Here is a 25,547-nt window from a genome sequence, read left to right on the forward strand (position 1 = left end):
ATATGACCTAATCACTTCTTCTTGGTCCCACTGCTTCATACTGTTACAGTGGCAATTAAATTTCAACAGGAGCTTTGGAGGGGACAAATACTCAACCCATAATAACTTCTTATTTTCCATTTCCATAATAATAGACATTCTAATGGGTGTGAGGTGCTGTCTCATTGTGGTTTTGATTTTTATTTCTCTAATGACTAGCAAGTTGAGTATCTTTTCATGTACCTATTAGTCATCTGTATACTTTCCCTCAAGTATTGTCTATTCAATCTTTTGTTCATTTTAAAATCTGAATGTTTTCTTGTTGAGTTATAAGAATTTTTAAAAATATATTCTGAATATTAATCTCATCAGATATATGCTTTGCATATATTTTCTCCATCCTGTGGGCTATCTTTTCACTCTCTTGATGGTGTTCTTTAATTTTGATAAAGTCGAACTTACCTTTTTTTTTTTCAATTTGTGCTTTTCATGTCATATCCCAGAAATCATAACCGAATCTAATTTCATGAAGATTTTCTCCATGATTTCTTTGAAGAGTTTTATAGTTTCAGCTCTGTGTTTAAGTGCTCTTATAACAAAATATCTGAGATGGGATAATTTATAAAGAACAGGAACTTATTTCCTCAATATTCTGGAGGCTGGGAAGTCCAAGATCAAGATACCAACATCCGAGGAGGGCTTTCTTGCTATGTCATCCCTTTGTGGAAGGTAAGAAGGAGAGAGAGAGAGAGAGAGAGAGAGAGAGAGAGAGAGAGAGAGAAGAAGAAGAAGAAGAAGAAGAAGAAGAAGAAGAAGAAGAAGAAGAAGAAGAGAAGAGAAGAGAAAGAGAGAGAGAGAGAGAGAGAGAGAGAAAAGAGAAAAAATGAATGAATATTGTTGAGAGCCACAGCCAAAGGGGCCCCAGCAAACTTCCAGCTGCCAGCAAACTGCCAGCTGCCAGCTGATGATTGACTCACAGCGGCCCCAGCAAACTTCTAGCTGCCAACTGATTGGCTCCTCTGCAGTGATGCTCATTGGGCTGTTTGTATCTTTTCTTTAGTCAGGGGCCACTGAGGAACCCATACTGGTCTTTCTGATTTCCAAGTAATTTTTATTGTCTCAGTGACCCCTCCTGAAAATCCAATCCATGTCTGTTTGTTCCTTGATCTATTTGTATTGGTGCTGCTATACCTTGTCCTTGTTCTCCTAATCTTTTTCCTTTCCTAAAACCTTGTCTAGCCATAATAGTGGGCACATTTGGATTGATGTTATTTGTTAATGTTAGTCCTAATTGATCTAGGACATCTCGTCCCCATAAATTTATGGGAAGATGATCCAATATATATGGCTGTATAGTTCCTTCACATCCTTCAGGATCCTTCCAATCTAATACCATTGCAATTCTATGGGGATTAGTCACCACTCCTAGACCTCGAAGCGTTTGAGTGGCTTGTTGTAATGGCCAGTGTTTTGGCCATTCTTGACGAGAGATGATGCTAAGGTCTGCACCTGTATCCAGTAGCCCATTAAGTTCATGTCCTTGAATATTTAGTTTTAGCATGGGGTGAGAATCTAAATTTAAAGAAAGCATAGCCCAATCTACACCTGTGGAGCCTAATCCCCTGGAACCTCTTTCTACAGTATGACTGGAAAATTTATCATGTAGGCTGGGTATTATTAGTAACTGTGCTATTCTATCTCCTGGTGAAATTACTGATATACCCTTTGGAGAACTGGCTATAATTTTTATTTCACCTTCATAATCGGGATCAATTACCCCAGGACTTATCATAAGTCCTTTTAAAGTAGAAGAACTGCGTCCCAATAATAAGCCTACTGTTCCTTTGGGAAGAGGTCCTTTTACCCCTGTGGGAATGATTTGAATTCCCATCTCTGGAGTTAGTACTGTTCTGGCGGAGGCGCAGATGTCCAATCCTGCGCTTCCTCTGGTTTGTCTAGTGAGGGATTTAATGGACAATGTGTCCTGGGCACTACCCTGATGGGGTTGCTGGGTTCCTCCAGTGCTCCGTATATTTGTGGTCTTGGGCCCCGGAGCATTGGGCCCCCCTGTCCATTTTTTGGCAATGGAGCCCAATGCCTTTCTCCATGATATCGTGGATAAACACCTGGTCCTTGTTTGTTTTTTAATAATGGAGTACCCTCTATGGTGGTTTGAGAATGGCATTCATTAGCCCAATGTCTCCCTCTATGGCATCGTGGGCAAATACCCGGTATTCTACTCCTTTGATACCTAGTTTTGTTAAACCCTCCTCCTATGGGGCAATTCCTTTTAAAATGTCCTGTTCACAATTGTAGCATGTTTTTGGCCTGGCATCTAAAACCTGTTGTACTGCAGCTGCCACGACTTGCCCTTGTTCATGAATGTCTCTACATAATTTAATATATGTGTTTAAATCTTCCATGGTCTAATGACTTTGCTTGCTTATAAGCCAGTTGTTTTATTAATGGTATTGCTTGTTCTGTATTCCCAAAAACTCTGGTAGCTGTTTGAATAAGCCTATCTACAAATTCAGATCCAAATTTTTTTTTATTCACGTGATTTAAATGGTTTAATTTAAATTGGGTAAACAGCTGTTGAGGATTGTTTTAATATGTGAACAAAAAAGGAGGTTAACAGATCTGTTTGTTTACTTTCACCTTTCCTTTTCATTATATTTAATAATTCTGTTTAAGATAATATAAATTGTTCAGAAAATTGTTTTCTTTTAGTGCCTTCTGGAATGTTACATAATTTTTTCTTTAGCCATTATTGCCAGAATTCCTATCTTCATCCCGGTGCCTGTGAAGACAAAGATAAAACCAATCTACAACTTCTGCAATAGCTATCACTGAACTGCTTGCAGAACTTGCCTGGACTATGTATCACTTGTATGCATTGTGAACTCACTTGTATGCATTGTGAACTATCTGTTGGTGCAGCGACTTGTGGTAGTGTTGGGGTATTTTTGCTGATGGTGTTATCAGTGGTACAATTTTTCCAAAAGGAGCCGTCAATTGGCTTGGTGTATCTTCCTCCCTTCTGCTTGTGATGGTCCTTCAGCTAAAATTTGGGGGCAACAGAGGTGAGGCAAAGAACCCCCCCACCCCACCCCCGCTGGTACAAAGACCTATTCACAGATATGGCTGTATGCTGGACCGGTAGTCAATGATGGGTAAGATCCAATTGCAATGGTACCAACCTAAGACAGGAGGCTGACGCCTTGAGGTCAGCTCATTGGATGACGGGTAAGAACCATATGTAGTATTGGACAACCTAAGGCAGGCACGGTCCCTAAGCCACATGCTTGTTGTTTAAACAGAGAGGGGGAGATGTTGAGAGTCACAGCTGAAGGGGCCCCAGCAAACTTCCAGCTGCCAGCTGATGATTGGCTCACAGTGGCCCCACCAAACTTCTAGCTGCCAATTGATTGGCTCCTCTGCAGTGATGCTCATTGGGCTGTTTCCCCGCCCTTTCAGACCACGGAGCTGCTCACTGGGGGACTTTTTTGGCTCCGCCCACGCAACCCAGCCAATCGGCCTCAAGAACAGGAGGAGTGGGGGAGGTTGAGAGGCTTGTGGGAAGCCGGTGGTGGCAGTTGGGCTCTGAGGGAATTCCTGAAGAGCTCGTGTGGTGTGGCGTGTGTGTTCTAAAAATAAAGTTCGTTTCTGCTTGACAAGTGGCTCCTGAATTGTGCCCAGCCAGACTGCGGCAGAAATGAATGAGAAGGAAGGAAGAGAAATGGAGACCAAACATTTGGAGTTAATTTCTGTATGTATTGTATCAGGAGGATGCAACTTTATTTTTTGCATATGAATATCCAATCTCACCTGTACTATTTGTTGAAAAGACTGTTTTTCCCTATTGAATGTTCTTGGCATTCTTGTCAAAAGTCAGTTGACCTTGCTGGGTATGTAGCTCCATGGTGGAGTGTGTCTGAAGTATACGTGGGCCATGGGTTCAGACCACAGCACCTCTCACCCCCAGTCAGTTGACCATTCATACATGGTTTATTTCTTTTTCATTCCACAGGCTATATGTCTGTTCTAATATCAGTTTGATTACTGTAGCTTGTAGTTAGTTTTGAATCAGGAAGTATGAATCCTTCAACTATGTTCTCTTTTTGTGGGGGGATTCCATGTGCATTTCAGAATGATTTTACCTATTCTATAAACAATGCCATCAAGATCTTCATAAGAATTATATTAAATCTATAGATCTCTTTTGTTAATGTATTCATTTGCTAGGATTTCTATAACAAATACCACAAAATGAGTGGCTTGATCATTAGAAATTATTGTTATATGGTTCTGAAGACTAGAAATCTGATATCAAGAAAATTTGTTCCATGTTCCTTCCCGTTCTAGCTTCTAGTAGTTTGCTGGACATTTTTGAGTGTTCCTTGGCTTTTGCATCATTACTCTGATCTCTGTCTTCATCTTTATGTGGTGTATTTGTGTGCACGTCTGTCTGTCTGTCTGTTCAAATTTTCCATGTTTATGAGGACACTAGTAATATTGGATTAGTGGCCCACTGCAGTATGACCTCATCTTAATTTAATTAATTATATCTGTTATGATCCTATTTCCAAATAAGGTCACATTCTGAGGTGCTGAGGATTAGGACATCAACATATGAATTCGAGGCTGGGGGGACATCACTGTTTAACCTATAACATATAGGTTAACCATCTTAACAATATTAAGTCTGCCAATCTATGAACATGGCATGTCTTTCCATTTATTTATGTCTTTAGTTTCTTTCAACAATGGTTTTAGTTTACAAGTCTTTTGCCTCTTTGATTAGATTTATTACTATTTTCCTTTTTTATACTATTGTAAATAGAATTGTTTACTTAATTTCTTTTTCTGATTATTTGTTGTTATATCTAGATATGTGACTGCTTTTTTTTTTTTAAATAGACACAATGCCTTTATTTTGTTTATTTATTTATTTATTTATTTATACGCAGTGCTGAGGATCAAACCCAGGGCCTTGCACATACCAGGCCAGTACTCTACCGCTGAGCCACAACCCCGGCCTTGTGACTGATTTTTGTATGTTGATTTTCTTTCTTGAGTCTTGAGGCTAGGAGTGCAGCCATTCATTATACCAGTGTCCCATGGGTGAGGATTTGTGAGTCCTATATTTTAAGGCATTGATTATTCCTGATTGATGATAATTGAAAAGAAGGGAATCCGTTGTTAACTAGCTTTGGATAATGTGTTAAAATTAACAAGATTTTTTTTTACACTGTAGAATATCTGAAAGACTTAACTAATATTCATTATGAATCTGTCTATAAAACTATATATATAAATGTTATATATAAACATTATATTCAAAGTTTCCTAGGCATTTTTTGATCACTGAAACCTTTTATTGAGAAGCGCCTTAAGGAACAAATGGTAAACAGAACATATTTTATAAAATATTGATAAGAGGTTGTTAAAAGTTAGTGTCTATTCTTAATATAATAGAAATGGAAGGATACTGCCTTAAATTCAAAGTTTTAGCTATTTCAGAGTGAAGGTCAGCATTCCATTTATTGATGAAAGACTAGTGTTATAGTCTATTAAATAATTGTTATCACTGTATGAATCAATGTTGTTTTTATAGTTCTTGATAAGATGACACAAAATATTCAGAAAATAGGGCTAGGGATATAGCTCAGTTGGTAGAGAGGGCCCTGAGTTTGATCTCTAGCACCACACACATACAAAAAAAAATTTAGAAAATATAAAATATGTATCTTAATCCAGGTTAGAGTTCTACAAAGTACCAAGCTTTTATTCTCAACTGGTACCTCAGAATTTCCTCTATAGTTCAGTGGTAGATAGAGCATATGCTTGGCATGTGCTTTATGCCATAAATCATGAAGGAGAAAAAGAGGATAAGAAGATAATACAAAGTATATTTTCAGAAAATACAGTATAATCAAACAAAGAAGGATTCTAATTAATAAAAGGTTTCAGGAAGTGGATCAATAGCAAAAATAAAAATAAGCCGGGTGTGCTGGCGCAGGCCTGTAATCCCAACCATGGGGTTGGGGGGGGTGGCAGGGTGGGGGCTGAGGCAGAAGGATCTCCAGTTCAAAGCCAGCCTCAGCAAAAAGCAATGTGCTAGGCAACTCAGTGAGACCCTGTCTCTAAATAAAATACAAAAATAGGGCTGGGGATGTGGCTCAGTGGTAGAGTTCCCCTGAGTTCAATCCCCAGTACCCCTCCCCCCAAAACAACAACAACAACTAAACAATCAACATTTACTTCAAATACCAGAAATTACAGGGGTTAAAAAGATAAATATCCAAGACATGGACAAATATATTTTTCGAAATGCATATCTAATAATAGACTTATACCTAAAAAATATAAAGAATTCTTACAAATCAATAATGAAACAAATTGGGTTGGAGTTGTGGCTCAGTGTTACAGTGCTTACCTCACATGTGTGAGACATTAGGTTCAATGCTCAGCACCACATATAAATAAATGAATAAAATAAAGGACCACCAACAACTAAAAAAAATTTAAAAAAATGAAACTGATTAGAAATGGGTAAAAACATTTGGCAGTCAATTCATTAAAAAAGATATACAAATTGCAAACAAGCATATCAGAACATGCTCAGCATCACTGCTCATTAAGAAAATGAAAATTAAAAATCCCACTAGAATGATGAAATTAAAAATACTGACTTTCAAGGACTGGTGAGAATGTGGGACAAATGGGATTCCCATATAATTAGTGACAGAAATATAAAATGATATAATCACCTTGGAAGTCATTTCAGTGTCTTATAATATTTGATAGTTATGTTATGTTATGATCCACTCTTTCCATTCCTAGGTCAGGAGAAAACATGTCTACATGTACCCAGATGTTCATCTTTGCCATAGTCATAATGACTCCAAACTGAAAGTACCTCAAATAGCCATCAATTACTGAATGGATAAAAATGTTCATAGAGTGCTATTCAGTAATAAAAAGGAATACATTCCTGATAAACAAAATAAGATGAATAAATGTCAAGTGTTGCTATAGCTGAGAGATATTAGACACCAAAGACTACCTTGTATGATGCCATTTATTTAGGAGCAGGATGAATGAAGGAGACGGACTAGACTGCAGAAGGGCACGATGGACAATTTGGGGGTAATAGAAATGTTCTATGACATAGTGATGATTATAAACATGAACATATTTATCAAAACTTGTAAAATTATACAGTTAACATTTGTTAATCCATTATTTGTAAGTTTAGCCTCAGTAAAACTCATTAAAATAAAACAAAGCCTAGAAAATTTTGAACTATTTGAATTTTTAAAAACAAAAAAATTGAGGTTAATTTTTATATATGTATACACCACTCAGATCACTCTATAGAGTTTGTCTAGCCTCTCAGAAGTCTCCATCATGTATTTTCCTTCATCCAACCTCTATTCTGATCTTTCTGGATGGAGATTAATTTTTCTTTTTTGCACTTAATATTAGTGGAATTATACAGTATGAATTTTAATCTGTCTTCTTTGTTAAATATTGTTTGCATGTTCTTGGTGGTGTTTGTTATTTACTCATTATGTTGTAAATATTTTTTCATATGACATCATAACAATGTATTTATTCTGTTTTTGAATTTTTCATTATATTAAGCCTCTATGGACATTCTTATTAAAAAAAGATAAATATCATAGTATATATAAATCCCATAAAATACGCAAGCATAATCTTGGAGAATTGTATGTAATTGTATGGGGAAACCTATAATGTGTATCATTTAATTTAAATATGTAAAAAGGGACATATAACTAAGCATTGCTCTTAGATGTGAAAACTAATATTTTAAAATGTTATTTATTTTTCAGTGTATAGATTGATTACAGAAACAAAAACTCCCAATGGTATTTTACTTTGAATTTTTAAAATTTTATTTGGATTTCTAAATTTCATTTGGAAGAATAAACTGGTGAGAATGTTAGTGAACATTCCCAAAAAAGGGACCAATATAGTGGCAATAATTATAATAGTACAGTAGTGACAGAAATGCAAATCAGAATTGAATCAATAGAATAAGCAATCAATAATAAGTAGTCTCAATCAATTATAAAAGACTACAATACATAATAAAATAGAAGGAAAATAAGTGCTTAGTAAATTCAGAAAAGTTAATCTTTCACTTTTGAATCATGTCAAAATAAATTTCAGATGGATTCAAGAGTAAATATATTTTTTAATTGTAGAAGAATATGGAATTGAGTATTCACCAGACCTCAAGAAAAATACTGATTCTGTTCTTACTTTCTTTGTCTTTTGAAAGAATAACTAGGGGCTGGGATGTGGCTCAGCGGTAAAGCGCTCGCCTAGCACGGCCGGGACCTGGGTTCGATCCTCAGCACTACATAAAAATATAAAAAAGGCATTGTGTTGTGTCCATCTCCACCTAAAAAATAAATATTAAAAAAAGACTAACTAGCTAAATTTTAAAGGATGAGAAAAAGTCTCAACAATGTGACTGCCCCAAAATAAAAGATAATGTGATAAAAGGTAATCTTAGGGGTTGGGATGTGGCTTAGTGGTAGAGTCTTTGCCTAGCATGTTTGAGGGCATGGGTTGGATCCCCAGTACTGCAAAAAAGTTTAAAAATTATAAAACAATCTTTGTGCTGGGGGTGTAGCTTAGTAATAGAATGCTTGCAAGTATGCATGAGGTCCTAGGTTCAATCCCTAGGACCAAAAAGAAAAAATAATTTAAAAAAGCAAACATCAGCTTTTTTGCAGTGTTATAACTAGTGAGATTTCCTCCAAGGTACTATGATTAATAAGGATCTTCCCTACACCCTTCAAAAATGTCTACCATATTCCACTCTGAATTTTGGTGAGATAAGACAAATGTACAAACATGAATTGGGCAAGCTTGTTCACTAAATAATTGATTATAATGAAAAACTGGAAACAACCTAAACTTCTATAGTTAGGGTGTTATTTAAATAAATTTTGATAAAGTTATCTTAAATTCCAAGAAATGATAGTGTAATAGAAATGATAGCGTAATTGATTTTTTTTTTTTGAGAATGAAGGATGCTTACAACTTATTTTTGAATGAAAGATTAGAGATCAACCTTAAGAGTGGTTAATTCTGCATGGAAGAGGTTTAAAGATTTTTGCTTAATCTAAATTCTTTCACATTCTTTTTCTCCCCCTGCAGTAATCATCTATGATTTTGATGATCAGAAAGGAAATGAAACTGTTTTCATTTTAGAAAAACAAATGCAAACAATTGACATTGGAAATTGTTTGCAGTAATTTTTACCTCATGCATGCTAGCAAACATTCTATTACTGAGCTACACCCCCGGCATGAAGATTGTTTTATAATTTTTAAACTTTTTTGCAGTACTAGGGATCCAACCATGCCCTCAAACATGCTAGGCAAAGATTCTACCAGTAAGCCACACTCCAACCCCTAAAATCATATTTAAAGTACATTATCTTTTTTGGGGGGGGCAGTCAACATATGTTGAGACTTTTTCTCATCCTTTAAAATTTAGCTAGTTATTTTTTCAAAGATGATGAGGGAGAGAACAGAATCAGCCTTTTTCTTGAGGTTTGGTGAATACTCAATTTCTTTACTTTTCTAAGAGCTCAAATTGTTAAGAAATAATTGAAGATACCAGTAGGGTTGAGCAGAGAACATGAGCAGACACATAACAGAGAAAATAGAGGTGGTAAACAAACAACATGGATCATTATTCATACTTGTTTATTATCAAAGAAGTGTAAATTTAAGGATTGAGGTAACATTTACTTTAAGTTTTTTAAATTAGCAAGTTTTCCACTTAGGTTATTCATAATAAAGACATATTAATCATATCAAATTGCAATATTAAAAAATATTGCAACCTGAAAAAATACAGTGTTTGAGTGAAGTAACGAGGGTAATAGTTTTTGTACTATGAATATTAACAGTGTCATAGGTGTTGGAGTGGGGTTGGGGGAAGAGCAGGGTTATTCAAGTGAGAAAGATTGGGGTTCATTTTAGCTCTGGCACTTAATAACTGTATAATCTTGGGTAAGTTGCTTAACCTTTCTGAGCTTTAGTTTCTTTTCTTCCCTAAGAATGGTATACTTACTTCTCTGGTTGTAAATATATGTAAACCGGATGATACAGACCATGGTATATAGTGCTTATTAATACTTGCTAATACTTGTTGAATGAATAAATGGTAGTTACTAAGTGCTGTATATAAAAGAATGTTTATGAAAAAAGATTGGAGAAGAATACAGCAAAATGATTAGTGGTTATGTTAGAATGAAGAGAATGGAGTGATTTAAAAAATTGTCCATTTTTTTAAAATCTTTTTTTTTTAATGTTTATTCTTAAGTTTTAGGTGGTCACAATATCTTTATTTTACATTTATGTGGTGCTGAGGATTGAACCCAGTGCCTCGTGCATGCTAGGCGAGCACTGTACCACTGAGCCACAATCCCAGCCCCTTTTTTAAAATCTTAAATGACTATTTTGTCATGTTGCCTACATCTGAAATGGGAGGCAGGGATGACTGATTTTCTATTTGGTGGTATTATGTTTACAATTAAAATAATTATCTAAACTCATCTTTAATCCCTCTCTCCTTTCCTGGGTGTTCTGTTGTACTTATTGTTTAATAAATTTTGAGGTTTGATTGCATGTTTTTTGTTATTGGTTCACTTAGCTGAACACTTTGGAGTTCAGCCATCACCTCTTTCTTTCTCTGTGTACCGAATTTCAAATCTGTCAGCAAATGCTACTGACTTTCTTCTTTAGAATATATCCAGAATCCTTACTGTCTCCACTGCTACCACACTGGTCCAAACCACCATTAGTATCTTACCTACAATACTGGAATAGCCTCCTAACAGTTCTGCTTCCATCTTTGTTCAATGTCTTCTCAACTTAATGACTAAAGTGAATATAAGCCTATGAAGTCATTTTGCTGCTTCAGTAGTGTCTCACTACATTCAGAGCAAAAGCCAAAATCCTTAAAGTAGCTACAGAATTCTTAGATAATTATTTCCCCACCCTCAAACCCATGCTTTCTGATTTTATTTTCTACTATTCTGCACTTTTCTTTCTCTCTTCCCAAAAATCTCTTCCTAGAGATATTCACAAGACTGGCTCTCTTCCCTCCGTCAGTGTCTGCCCAAATATCACCTTACACGGAGACAGGCCTTTCCAAATCACTAGATCACCCCAGTCTCACCCCCCATCCCTCTGGTTATTTTTGCTCTATTTAAAAAAATATTTATTTTTTAGTTGTAGTTGGACACAATGCCTTTATTTTTACTTATTTGTTTTTGTGTGGTGCTGAGTATTGAACCCAAGCCCTCACATGTGCGAGGTGAGTGCTCTACTACTGAGCCACAATCCCAGCCCCCATTTTTGCCCTATTTTTAAGCCCATTTGACTTACTATATATTTTACTAAGTATGTGCAAGGTTATGTATCTTTCCCAATAAAAATATCTTTCTATACAGGCAAGTTTGTTTGTTTTGTTTGGCCTATTTTGTTCCTGGCTATAACTCTATCAACTAGAGTAATGTGTAGGACATAGTGGGTACATCACTATTTCATATAAGTTAGCCTTAGTCCCAAACTTGTTTGAAAACTGTATGATGAGACAGTATCATATGTTGGTTTTTAATGCCTTATATCCCACAACTTCAGCTCTCCTCAAGTGTAGAATAAAGCAGCGTAGGCAAGACACACTATTGATAAGACAGTGGTATTTGTTGCATTGGATTTACTCAGCCTGTCAGGCTGAATAAACTACTTGGGAAGGAAGATACCTAAATATAGTCTACTAATTTCATATGGGTGGTAGTCCCATGAGTATATGCATATGTGAAAACTCATTGACTGTGCATTTAAGATTGAGATTAAAAAGCCTTTATATCACTCTTCAGAATTTTGAAAAAATAATCTATCCTATTCTTTGACAACTCCAGAGGAAGTTAAACATGCTAAATGATACATAAAGAAGATCAAGAAAGAATCTTTCATGTTCTTCCTTATTAAGATTTCTAGTCTGGTTATTGAGATTTTTGTTTTGAATTCAAAATTAAAGTAAAATAATTTTATTTACTTATTCTTTTGCAGAGTTAGCACTAGCAGAATTTCACAAAAAAATCAAAGAAGCATTTGAAGTGTTTGACCATGAGTCGAATAATACAGTGGATGTGAGGTTTGGAAAAATTCATTGTTGTTCCAATTATAAATTACTGATACAATTCATAAAACAGAAGAGGAATCTTTTCTTTTTACACTGTACCTTGGATTTATTATGCTGTTTAAAGTATTTATTTTCCTGTGCCCCATAAAATGTTTTTGCTAGCTATTGCTTCAGGTAAATTCTGTTTCATATTCTTTAGTCTAGTGGATAGAATATATTTCTAATTGTCTATTCCAACCTATAGATTATATAAACTCTGAGATGAATTCTGTAGCTTTAATACTTGGCACATAGTTGATATTCAATAAATGGTTGTTAAGTAATTGAATAGAATTTGCTTTAAAAAATAAATAGATATGTATTATCAATCCATGAAAGGGATTATCACAAAGAATGAATAATAATGCTTAAACACAATCCTCAGTACCACAAAGAAATATATATATGTATACACACACACACACACACACACACACAAAATACCTAAACAATGGTACACTTCAAAGTAAAACTGCCAAAAGAACCAAAACAGAACATATATACACACAAAAAATGAAAAATATGAATATTGGTAGACCTGGAGTAGAGTATAGGAGACAAAGAAAGGCAAAAGGTAAAGGACACTATACATAAGTCTTAATAGACATTGTAGAATTTGTGCCACATATAGCAAAGAAAGGCAATGAAACCATTGTTCTAGGAAGCCAGGCAAAATGGGGATTGTTTGGTGGGAATCACAACCTCAAGACTTAGTACCTGGTATAGAGGTCAGCAAAGCAGTTGGAAATGATTTAAAAATGGTACTGGAAGGAACAGTTTTGATACTTATAAACCAGTGCCATCACTTCTAATACTAGTCAGGAGACTAAGTGTTTTAAACCTGAGCTAAACTGAATGAGCAATATAAGGCTTTATTTGGTAAGTTGTAACTATATGTATTTTGTAATATAGTTGTAACTATATTTTTATGATAAGTTGTAACTATATGTATTCCTTAGTTTTTTATACCTGAAGATATAGGACTAACAAGTGCATTATTTTACTTTATGTTGATGATGGTTGGTGGTGCTAGGAATTAAATCTAGGGCTTCACACATGCTAGGGAAGTGCTCTTGCTTCATCCTCAGCCCTATAGTAACACTTTATAAAGTATTGTTTTATGCCACAGCTCTGTTTATGGATAGAGTGGAGAATGGGGTTCAATTTGTCTTGTCTACACCTTAACTATATTGTGCAAGCTTTGGCTTAGTCATTGCCATGGAAATGTGGTAAATGGACTGCAGCATAGCTCCAAGTGGCTCTGGTCACATTGCATTCTATGGGTATGACACTCTATGAATGTTTTAGCAGGAAAATGAGTGGGTGAGGGGATGGTGATGGTGGTAGAGTTTTGGATGGGGTACAGAGCTTGTTAATCCTGCCAGCAATTCACACCACTAAATTATATGAATGGAAGGTGCCTTGACTGCAGACCTCTGGTTGAAGCCGAAGGGCTCTCCTGAGGGGACACAGGTATTGTTAGAGAAGTCCGGGAGAGTATAGCTTTATGAGCAAGGGGAAAGAGAGAAGAAAAGCATTAACTAAATGGCTTGCTAGTTGGGAGGATGGGGCTTCATGTACATTACTTCATTTTAATGTTATTTGTGTGGTAAATATTGTCATCTCCAGTCTTTGGAGACAGAGAGAAAGTACATAGTTTCCTTGGTGTCAATCAGAGCTTTCTTCCTTCCAAGTCTTTTGCTGTGCTTATGCCCACTGTCCCAACCCTCTCCTTTAAGTACTTTGTGGGCTTCTCTCCTACCCTTGGGCTTTCTGAACGAAGCAAGACAACCTCCCTTACAGCAGTGATGCCAGCCAGGCCTTTTTTGGTAAAAGGGCCAGTTCAGGAAAAATAAACATGTTTATGAGCTACATCTTTTTCCCATTCCAAATTAAAATAACTTTACTGAGGCCCTAAGGGACAACTTAAGTGGTCCACTTTATTAAAGATGGTTAGGAAAAAAATTGGCATTGTTTTTAGCATTAAAGTATCAATGCTAAGAACATTTGAGGAGTAGCAACATGAATGAATGCAGCTCTCTAATCTTCTTTCCTTATGATAATCTGTAAGTCACTTCAGAGTTTATAACAAATGTTCTTATGCTGCTGGTATCATTATCATCCTCTCTTTCAAAATTGAAAATTAAGGACAGAAACAAAATGACTTGCCCAAGATCTCACAATAGGTTAGCAGCAAGGCTGGAAGTCAAATTAATTTCTTTTGTTCAGGGTAGCATTTTCCAAGCTGACTGTACACCAGCCCCAGGGGAGGCTCTGGAAATTCGATTATGGGCTGGGTTGGCTCCTACCTTTCCCAGACTCAATTGAGACTGCATTTGTAAAAGCAGTTAATCTGTCTGGAATTTATTTTAGCGTATGATTAAAAGTGAAGGTCTAAGTCGACTTCTTTTTTTCACTTACTAAACAGTTTATTTCCTTTTTGGATTGTTAGACCTACTTTATAACATGTTACATTTTGTGTAATTGAATTGAATTATATATTGTATTCTGATATATTGCTTTACTTTCAATCTTAATACTAGTTTAGTACTATATTAACTGCTGTCAATTTATAAAATGTTTTAATAGCTGATAAAACTAGACTCTTATTTTAAACCTTTTAGTTAAGGATTGAAGGCAATTTCTGTGTAAGGATCGGGTTGTATAAAGAAGTATCTTGGAATGGAGTGAGAGTGTTGGGAAGATACAAATGGCTTGGATTGGTTAGGAAAAGAGAGATAATTTTTGAGAGTTGTTCAGAGGTGTCTAGCTTGTGCTTTATTCCTCAGGAGAAGCTATAGTACTATTTTTCCTATAGGGCAGCTTCTCTCCTTTCTCCTTATCTCTGCTGTGCAAAAATTGAGAGATTTAATTTGAAATTTTATCACATTAAATAGAACAAAGTAGGTTGTTCACCACTATCTAAAAGCCATACAGATTGGTCTGTGTGCTTTCCTCAGACCTGGGAAAGGTGGCCCTGAGGTCTGGAATCAGACTCCCAGGGTTCCAGGCAGAGCTCTGTGACTAGTAGTAATTTATTTATTTTCTTTATGCCTCTGCTTTTACATTTGCCTTGGCAGTGTAGGTGGTTCTCAAAGTGTGATTTGGAGACCCTCGTATGTCCTTAAGGCCCTTTTAGGAAATTGTGAAGTCAACACTCTTTTCATAATAAAGCTTGGGCAGTCTTAGCTATTTTATTTCTTGTTTTTTTTTTCACAAGTGTATATTGGAGTTTTTCAAAGTCTATATGAGGTGTGATACTACAATAGATTGAACAGAACTAGATATGAGTCTCCAACTGTCTTCTTTTATGCTAAGCAATAATAGATTTGCAAACATATAAAACAATACCAGTCTTCTAATTAAAATTTTTTCTATGGACAGTAATTTCTTTTCATAGAAATTATGTTACTTACATAAGAATATGATGGGCTTATTTATTATTTCTAAACAATTAAGGAAAACATATTTTTTAAATTTAAGGTTTAATTTCTAGCATAGTAAAGAGAGATCCATATAACTCCCATAAATCAAAGCTCTTTGAAAACCTTAGTAGTTTTTAAAGGTATAAAAGAAGTTCTGAGATCAAATAGACCAAATAGTCTGTGAGGACCACAATTGTCAGTGGACTTTTTTTAAAGCTCTTAGAATAATGTTAGCTTGAAACAAATTTGCATGGGATTTAAAGCTTAGAACAATATTAGCTATTACAAGCTATTATAATAATAATTCCATATTATATTCTCTCTTTCTGTCTCTCTCTCTCTCTCTCTCTCTTTATCTCTCTCTCTTTTCAGTACTAGCGACTGGATCCAGGGCAGTCTGCCACTGAGCTTCATCCCCAGACCTTTTTATCTTTTATTTTAGAGACAGGGTGTTGCTAAGTTGCCTTGAACTTGATCCTCTTGCCTTAGCCTCTTTGGTTGCTGGAATTACAGGCCTGTGCCACTATGCCTCCTGCACTCTTTTAATCTTTAAGTAAATAATTAAAAAGTTTTTTTCCCCTATTTAATCTTGGTGAGCAGTGTCTTTTGTACTTCATAAAACCCTCAAAAGAAATTTTTACTTATTTTTATGTATTTTGTGCTGATTTGTTAAGTTCTAAAGCATTTCATTTTCCTTTCCATTTTCTTCATTAAAGAATTTTTTAAACCTAGCTGCTTGAAAAACATTGGGTAGATTTTTACTATCACTAATAAGTGTTGTTTTGATTTTGCCTTATACAAAATATAGACCACAATACACTTTTACTTATGTATATTTTCCTTCTCTGTGTTTAGAAATCAATTGGTAAAAATAATGGAAAATTGAAGTTTTCATAGATGATAGGTGGTACATGAAAGAAAATTCTAAAGGTACAAAGAATCTATTGTGACAAGTGAATTTCTTCACCTCTAATTCCTGACTATCCAGTTCTCCTTTCTAATGGCAAACTTTGTTATAAGTTACTCTAATTCTTCTAGAGATAGTTTGTGTGTGTGTGTGTGTGTGTGTGTGTGTGTGTGTGTTATTGTGATAAAATATTTATAACATAAAATTACTATTTTAGCCATTTTTAAGTATACAGGTCAGTGGCATTAATATTACATTATTTGTACAACTATCACTGCTGTCCATCTCTAGTACTTTCACATTTTCCCAAACTGAAACTCTGTTACTCATTTAATATAACTGCTCATCTCCCCTCTCCTACTCCTAGCAACCATCATTCTTCTTTATCTCCATGAGTTTGACTACTCTAGGTGCCTAGTGTAAGTGAAATATCAGTCTTTTGTCTTTCTGTGTGTGGCTCTTTTCACTTACCCTTGCCACATTTTGTTTATCTGTCCATCTGTTGACTGGCATTTGTGTTAATTTTACTTTTTGACTATTGTGAATGAATAATGCTGCTACAAATATTGGTGTACAAATATCTGTTTGGGCCCCTGCTTTTAGTTCTTTTGAAAGTATACACAGAAGTGAAACTGTGGGGTTATGTGATAGTTCTGTTTGATTTTTTGGAGTAATTCCACACAGTTTTCCATAGCGGCTGCACCATTTTACATCCCTCAGCAATGCACAAAGATTCTAATTTCCCTACATCCTTGCCAATACTTGTTTTGTGGTTTTATTTATTTATTTATTTTTTGTGTGTGGTGGTCTTATTTGGGGTGCAAAGTAATATCTCAGTGTGGCTTTGATCTGCATTTCCCTAATTATTAGTAATAATTAGTAATAAAAGGATGTTGAACATCCTTTCATGCTCATTTGTATATTCTTTGGAGGAATGTCAATTCCAGTCCTTTTTTTTTTTTTTTGCCCATTTTTTAATCAGGCTGTTTGGTTTTTTTATTGTTGATTTGTAGGATGTGTGTGTATTTTTAGCACAAAGTAAGTCATTCTGCACCCTGATTTTTTTCTCTTATCAGTTTATCTTGGTGATTATTCTTTTAGTATATAAGGATCTTTTTCATGTCATTATATGATGAGTTATAATATATTGAAGTAATCTTCTATTAATGGATAGATATTTAAGATGTTTTTAGGCCCTCTATAATAATACATGTTGCAGAGACTGTTTGGGCCTCTGCTTTTAGTTCTTTTGAAAGTATACACTGAAATGGAACTGTGGGGTAGTGTGATAGTTCTGTTTGATTTTTTGGATACTAACTTGGTATGCATGTCATTTTATAATAGTGAGAATTTTTCTCTAGGATAAATTTTTGGAAGTATGTCAAAGTGCATAGTATTTGGTACATGTTGCTATCTTGATACTATAGTCTGTCATATGAGGTTGCCTGTTTTCTCCTCTCCCTCTTAAGCAAAGTTTAATTACTAAACTTTGGGATTTTTGCCAATTTTACTATTAAAAAAATAGAAACAGTGTTAATTTTCATTTTTTGAACTATGAACCTCTTTTTTTGGGGGGTAATATAGGGGGTTGAACTCAGGGGCACTTGACCATTGAGTCACATCCCCAGCCCTATTTTTTGTATTTTATTTGGAGACAGGGTCTTACTGAGTTGCTTAGCACTTCGAAGTTGCTGAGGATGGCTTTGAACTCATGATCTCTTGCCTCAGGGTCTACTGAGCCTCTTGATTACAGGCATGTGTCATGGTGCCCAGTATGTACCTCTTTTGTATCTCTAATTTTTTTTTGTCTTAACAAGTAGTTTATGATCTTTCTTCATTTTCCCGTTGAACTATTTACCTTTTTATGTATTTAAGTTATTTGTGATATATATTATCTATCCTTTCACTCTATTTTTGTTTTCTGGCTTGCAGAAATTTAAAAAATAGAACACACACCTTTTGAGTATGAATTTAATTTTAAAAAACAAACTAAAAAGTGTTTTAGAGTAGCTTTTGAAAAACTGAGCCTTCTGAGATTCTGGGATTTGTTTTTTGATTATTTTCTTTCTCTGGGGATTGAACCTAGGACTCTCACATGCTAGGTTCTACATCCCTAGCCCTGAGAGTGGTAGTTTTTTAAAAATTAGTGCTTTATAGTTGGGTGTGGTGGCACATGCCCGTAATCCCAGCAGCTCGGGAGGCTGAGGCAGGAGGATCACAAATTCACAGCCAGCCTCAGCAACTGTGAGGCACTAAGCAACTCAGTGAGACCCTGTCTCTAAATAAAATACAAAATAGGGTTTGGGATGTGACTCAGTGGAGTGCCCCTGAGTTCAATCACTGGAAACACCACCCCACCCCTCCAAAATAGTGCTTTATAGCTATAGATAGTGGTGGGTTCATTTTGAGAGTAATTTTAATAGAATAAACTTAGGTTATCCTGAATAAAACTAGCTTGTTAAAAAAAAATATATATCCCACAAATAATGCCTCTAAAGTCAAGAAGCTAATTTTCCCATGTAGCTAGTTTTTCAAATTGAATTTGAAAGTAACTCTAATCTTATATACTAACAATCTGTGTTCTTTTATAATCTATGTTCTTTCTTTTTCATTTGTGACAATTAAAAAGTATACTAGAAGTCAGCGTTGGTAGCTAGCTCTATTATTGATTTTCTATATTGTATCTTCTTTTTATTTCATTTTCTTTATCTGTAAAATAATAATACCAATATTGCTTAAGCCTCAAGAGTATTAAGAGTATCAAAAAATACAGATGAATTTTGCAAAGTGTTATAAGGTTATTATCAACTTGCATTTTTTTTAACATTCCATTCTAGTCAATTTCAGAACAAATTGATACTCAAGGATTTGGTGCACTAAAATGATACAGGGTCCAATTTTGGAAAAGAAGTTTTCATCTTTTTCCTATTCCCAGCCATACCCATCTGTCCCATACCTATGCTTCAGTGCCTTTGCAGAGTGGCTGTTCTTTTAGTATTCCAAAATATTTTCTGTTTACTTTATACCTGTGCTATGTATAGGAGATTTTTTTCCCCTAATATTTTCTTACTCTTTTGACCAAAGTTTTGCATTCTTGCAACCCCAAGTATCCTCTTGCTAATATGGTAAGCCTCCTTTTTAAAAAAATTTTTGGTTGTCAATAGATTAAGGTTTATTCATACAGTGACAGTACACATATATGAATGAATATGAATGAATTGAATACTGAATTAGACTATATTGTGTAACTTGGATAAATCTCATAACAACTCTAAGTTAAAAAAGTTACAAAAGGGGCTGGGGTTGTGGCTCAGTAGTAGAGTGTTTGCCTAGTATATATGAGGCCCTAGGTTTGATTCTCAGCACCACATACAAATAAATAAAATAAAGGTCCATAACAACTAAAAAATGTTTTAAAAAATCAACATAAGAAACAGTATATTTTTTAAAAAGTTACAAAAGAAATCAAACACTATGGTACCATATCTGTAAATTTTAAACACACAAAATAATTGTATATATTGTTTATGATATAGAGACATCCATGGAAATTATAAACATTGTCTTCTCAAAATGGTGGTTGCCTTTGAAGATGGAGGGAAAAGGGATGTGGAATGGGACTTCAACTGTTTCTGTAGTGTTTTGTTATCAGGGGAAAATATCTGAACAAGTATGTGGTAAAATTTTAATATCTGTTAAATCTTGGTATTGGATATATGCCTGTCAAATTTTTTCCTGTAGTTTCTCAGAAATATTTCACAATTACTCTTGTCTCTTCACTAGTTCACTTTGCATTTGTTTTATAAAAATTTGGATAGCTTATTATAAAGCCCTTTTGATGAACTGTAATTAAAGAAAAGAGCCTCTTAAAGAAGGTTTAAAAATCATCACAAATCTTACTTCTTGAAATAATAATTGTCATTAGATAGCTGTTGTTACAGACCTGTGTAATAGGATAAATGGATGGAAGGGTAGGGAGTTAATAATTAAGGAAAGAAGAAGAAGGAAAGAAGGGGGAAAGAAAGAAATTATGGAAGAAAAAAGTCTAGAATATAATTTCCATGAAGGCAGGATTTTCTCTTTTATTCAGTGCTGTATCTCAGCACCTAGAACTGTTTTTGGCATGTAGTAGGTGCCCAGTAATGAATGAAGATAGTATTCATATAAAAATAAGATCACAATAGTCAAACTTTCTAAAAATAAAAAAGTATTTACTTGAATTAACAAAAGAAAAATTAATTTATATTGAAGAAATTGTATAATCTCAATGTTTATAGTAAGAGACATTATTTGTTAAAGGTCAAAAATATTGTGAAAAACATTAAGAAGCTGTAGTCTTTGTGTTTTTAAAATTATGTTTCAGGTATAAAATGTGTCAGTTAAGCTGGGCTCAGTGGCACACACCTATAATCCCAGCAGCCCAGGAGGCTGAGGTAGGAGGATCACAAGTTCAAAGCCAGCCTCAGCAAAAGTGAGGTGCTAATCAACTCAGTGAGACCCTGTCTCTAAATAAAATACAAAAATAGGGTTGGGGACGTGGCTCAGTGGTCAAGTGCCCCTGAGTTCAATCCCCCATACCAAAAAAAAAAAGTGTCAGTACTTTGCTCTGAAGGATAAGGAAATTAGCACTTTCACAATTTCTTCCACCCACCCTTTCTTAGATATGTTGTTACTTTTACACTTACAAGGTAGAATATTCATGCTTTGTTTAGTTTCACATAATCTTTTAGTGTATTTTTGCATATTTTAATGGAATTATAGGTACTTACTATTTTCCTGTTCTTTTTAAAAAAATATATATATTTTAGTTGTTGACAGACCTTTATTTTACTTATTTTTATATGGTGCTGAGGATCGAACCCCGTGCCTCATGTATGCAAGGCAAGTGCTTTACCACTGAGCTACAGCCCCAGCCCTTCCTGTTCTTTTTGTTTGTTTTCTGTTCTTATATTCTTTGATTTATTCCTGTTGTCTCTTGTCAATTTTTCCCCCCCAGAAAGAGCTCATGGATGTTTTCTCTTGACTTCTTTCATGTTTAAAATGTTTGCTTTGTGCCTGAATATTTTGTATGGGAGTGACATTTTATAAATTGATACCATTTTTAATGGTTGTGATGTTTTCCAATGTGTGACTCAACTATACTTAGCATACATTAACATACCTCCTGATTTTGGAAATTTGGGTTGTTTGTAATGTCATGCTGCTGAAACTGGATCTTCTGCTGTTACTTTGCAGTAGGCAGGACCGGTTTGTTACAGCTCTTTTAGCTCCACCGCTGGCAGTGCCTGCTAGTGTTTGGTGGTAGTTAAAGATCACCAGTGATTCCCCTTGGCTTCTTGTCTCTTGAGATCCAAGAGTGAGCTCACAGACAAGGGAGGGTGAGTGCAAAGGAGTAAGATTTATTCAGATGGGAAGAAAAGAAACACAGCTCTTATAAGTGAGAGGATTGCCACCTAAGTCTACTAATCTAGGGGCTTATATAGCTGTTGGGTAGGGGCGTTGACCAATATTTATGCTAACTAGGTATCAAAAATGCTAAGCCTATTGGTTGGACACTCTTGGAATGTTGCCTAACTTTTATGATAATTAGGTGTCTGGAAGATTACTTGTTCTCTGGTCACCTGAGACTTACCTTTTACTTTTAGCCTTTGAGTTTGAAATTATCTGCAGCTTCCACTCAAGTCTGTGCCCACCCCATTGTTGTACTGTTTGGAATGTGTCTACAAAACAGTCCTTTCTATGGAGCAATCTGCACTTTCCATCGACTTGAAGACGCCTTTTGGGGGACTTGGGGTATTGCCCTCTCTGGCTATATCTTACTTTCTGATCATTTCACCTATTCACTGCTATAGTTGTGGTAGAGCTAAAATTATTAATGTAGAATTATTAATGTGGAAGTGGTCAAACCCTTATCCCTTTACTGATTGCTAAAAAAATATATATTCTGTAAAACCAATTAATTTCATGTTTTTTGTGGGTGCTTCCTTTTTTTTTTTTTTTTTTGGTTCTAGGGATGGAACTCAGGGGCGCTTAACCACTGAGCCAAAACCCAGCTCTTTTTTATATTTTATTTTGAGACAGGGTCTTGTGTAGGTCCTCACTAACTTTCGAGGCTGGCTTTAATCTTGTGATCCTCCTGCCTTAGCCTCCCAAGCCTCTATAAGCCCAATTTCGTTCCTTGAAAAGAAGATTTTTTTTTCTTGTTGAGAGATAGGTTATATCTTTACAGTTAAGTTCTTTTTATTTTTTGTAATTTTTTTTAGTTCTTGGTAGACCTTTATTTTATTTGTTTATATGTGGTGCTAAGAATTGAACCTAGTGCCTCACACATGCAAGGCAAGTGCACTACTGCTGAGCCCCAGCCCCACCCACTCACACAGTTAAGTTCTGAAAATAAGATGATGGTTGGGCCTAATAATAAACTCATTCTGACTGAGATAGAAAGAAGGGTTTATTAAAGATGAATAAGATTTAAGAGCATACTGGAACTTAAAACAGTCACATGCTATGAAGGGAGTAATCAGGAAAGGGGATTATATTTTTAAAAATATTTTTAATATATATTCACATGGTTAAAAATCCAAGGAGAACTAAGTACAAAGAAAAGTTCTTCTAACCTCTCTTCACCAGCTACTCAGTTTCTTCTCAAAGAACCAGAAACTAAAGTAATAATTTCCAAGGATCACTTTAGAAATGTTTTATGCATTTGTAAGGAAATACATATATATATATATTTTTTTTTATTATTTTTTTTGGTTATTCAGATGGTAGCATACTTTCTTATGCAACGGTTTACTTGGAGTGGAGATAACTCTGGTGAAGCTTATTTTTACAGCTTCTTGGTAACATTTAGAGGTCTGGGATGGTTGTTGCTGTACAGTTCAAACTTAGGGTAAGTACATAAGTGACCTAAGTTTTAGTGTATTAAAGGGCATTACAAAGGGTATGGGAGCCAGGCATGGTGACGCACACCTGTAATCCCAGCAGCTCGGGAGGCTGAAGCAGGAGAATTACAAGTTCAAAGCCAGCCTCAGAAACTTAGTGAAGCCCTAAGCAACTTAGTAAGACCATGTCTCAAAATAAAAAATAAATATAAAAAGGGCTGGGGATGTGGCTCAGTGGTTGAGTGCTCCTGGGTTTAACCCGTGGTACCAAAACAGACAAAGGGCATGGAGTCTCAGATACCCCAATAAGCTATGTTCCAGGCTTTTTAGACTGGAGTTGATTAACAGATTGGTGTTGTGGCAGAAAAATAACACTTGGACTCAGTTGGTCCTGTTCAGTACACTTAATTGACTTTTTTTGATAAGAAAACCGTTTCTGTATTTGATATCTTTGTAGGCCAGCCTTTGTTGATTCTGGGTTATAGGTAACTGTCTGCTGTACTCATTGTCTAGATCAAGCACAGTTTGTTATATGGCTATAAAAATGGGAGGCAGAGGCTGAGGATTGGTGGTCTCAGGGAGTGTACTTCCTGGGGCCTCTGGGTATATAATTCCTGTGGCCTCTGGGTGTGTACCCTCTGTGGCTTCCACGTCCCTACTTCCTATAGCCTCAAGCTATTCTCCTTAACATAGGAAATATAATATTAGATTCACTTGTAACTATAAGCCCTATTAAGTGTGGAAGATTTGAAGCAAATGCAGAACAGAGAACAGATTATGGTAGGATCTTCATTAGCTTTTAAAAGTAGAGAGGACATAAAGCAAAAATTCATTAGCGTACTCACATGGCCTAAGGCATGTTTGGAAACCTGGCTCTCTTTCATCATTCTGTCGGTCTTGCTCTTTCAGGTTGCATGGGACCAAATAATCCTTATATTAGTGCATATTTATTCTAAGGATCTACTTGGAAAATAAGCAATACAAAGAGTAATTATTTTTTATATGGATGATAAAAACTGAAAAACTCAATGTAGTGATACTCAAGTTCTTATACACTGAAATGACACTTGCCATGAAGGGAATATAGGTGTTCTAGTGTTTCAAGTCACTGGTAACTCCACATCAACTGTAGTTGCTTAACATGCTGATGACTCTACTCTGCCTCTTTTCCCTCTCTCCCAAATTCTTCTACTTTGCTACTGACTGATTTACACTCCACTGTGTCTCTTAGCCCTTTGTTTCTGCTTCCTCAGGGCTTCTGATGCCTTATGATTCTGCTTACTGACTTCTTTCTCCATGTGTTATTCCTCCTTCATCTCCCTTCCATCTGTATACCTCTCTGAATGTCCTGCTTTAAAATTCCCAAGAAGGAAGTAAGAAAAGTCTGTTGTAATTATTTGTTAATCTTCAGTAGAGAGTACCTCTGTTGAGCAGAACTCTTGTGATAGACAGCTTCATAGGTCCTTCTTGTTGAGAGATGACATATTTTGGTTAAGTAACACCTAACCGTAACCCTAGGGAGCCAGATCTAACTGTATAGAACATAACAATCTATACATCAAAAAACTACTAGAAAAGTACTGTGGATTTGGCAGGGACCATAGTGCCTATTTGACACATACTTTCAAATACTGCTAGGGTAGCCTATGCCTAATACTATGCCATTTCAACACAGTTTGTAAGCCAGCAGTTGGAACTTTGGCAATCTTATTGGTTTCTTATAACCCCCTCCCTGGCAGTGCTACTGACTTATGTCATGGTGCTTGTTGCTGTAGAGACTGGGTGGTCTATAGGTCTATAGGTACACTGTAATTCCCAGACTTCCTTCCAGATAGAGGGGGATTGGAGATCATGGTTGAGCTAGACCATGTAGCTGAGTTTTTGCCAGTGGAATGTGGGTAGAAGTGTGATATGTGCCACTTCTAGGCCTGTTACATGGAAACCTCCCATGTGCAATCCTTCAGGCTTTTCCCCTTAGAGCTTGATACAGAGTGACTCTAGAAACCTTATGCTGAAAACAGTGGAACCACAAGATGAAAGGGGCTCATCCTCTGATGATTTATTTGGAGGAAAGCCACCCACTGATAAAGAAAATCCATTTTGGATTTA

General features: G+C 35.6%; 1 protein-coding gene across 1 annotated transcript in view; it reads left to right on the plus strand.

Moving 5' to 3' along the window:
• Drc8 (dynein regulatory complex subunit 8) overlaps positions 1-25,547 on the plus strand; it is a 137,248-nt gene that overhangs the window by 39,281 nt on the left and 72,420 nt on the right. The window contains exon 2 of the mRNA XM_076831743.1: positions 12,111-12,195. Coding sequence (XP_076687858.1) covers positions 12,111-12,195 — 85 coding nt within the window. The remainder of the gene's footprint in view (positions 1-12,110; positions 12,196-25,547) is intronic.

The sequence above is a fragment of the Callospermophilus lateralis genome, chromosome 13, assembly GCF_048772815.1.
Source record: "Callospermophilus lateralis isolate mCalLat2 chromosome 13, mCalLat2.hap1, whole genome shotgun sequence".
In the NCBI taxonomy this organism is placed as follows: Eukaryota; Metazoa; Chordata; class Mammalia; order Rodentia; family Sciuridae; genus Callospermophilus; species Callospermophilus lateralis.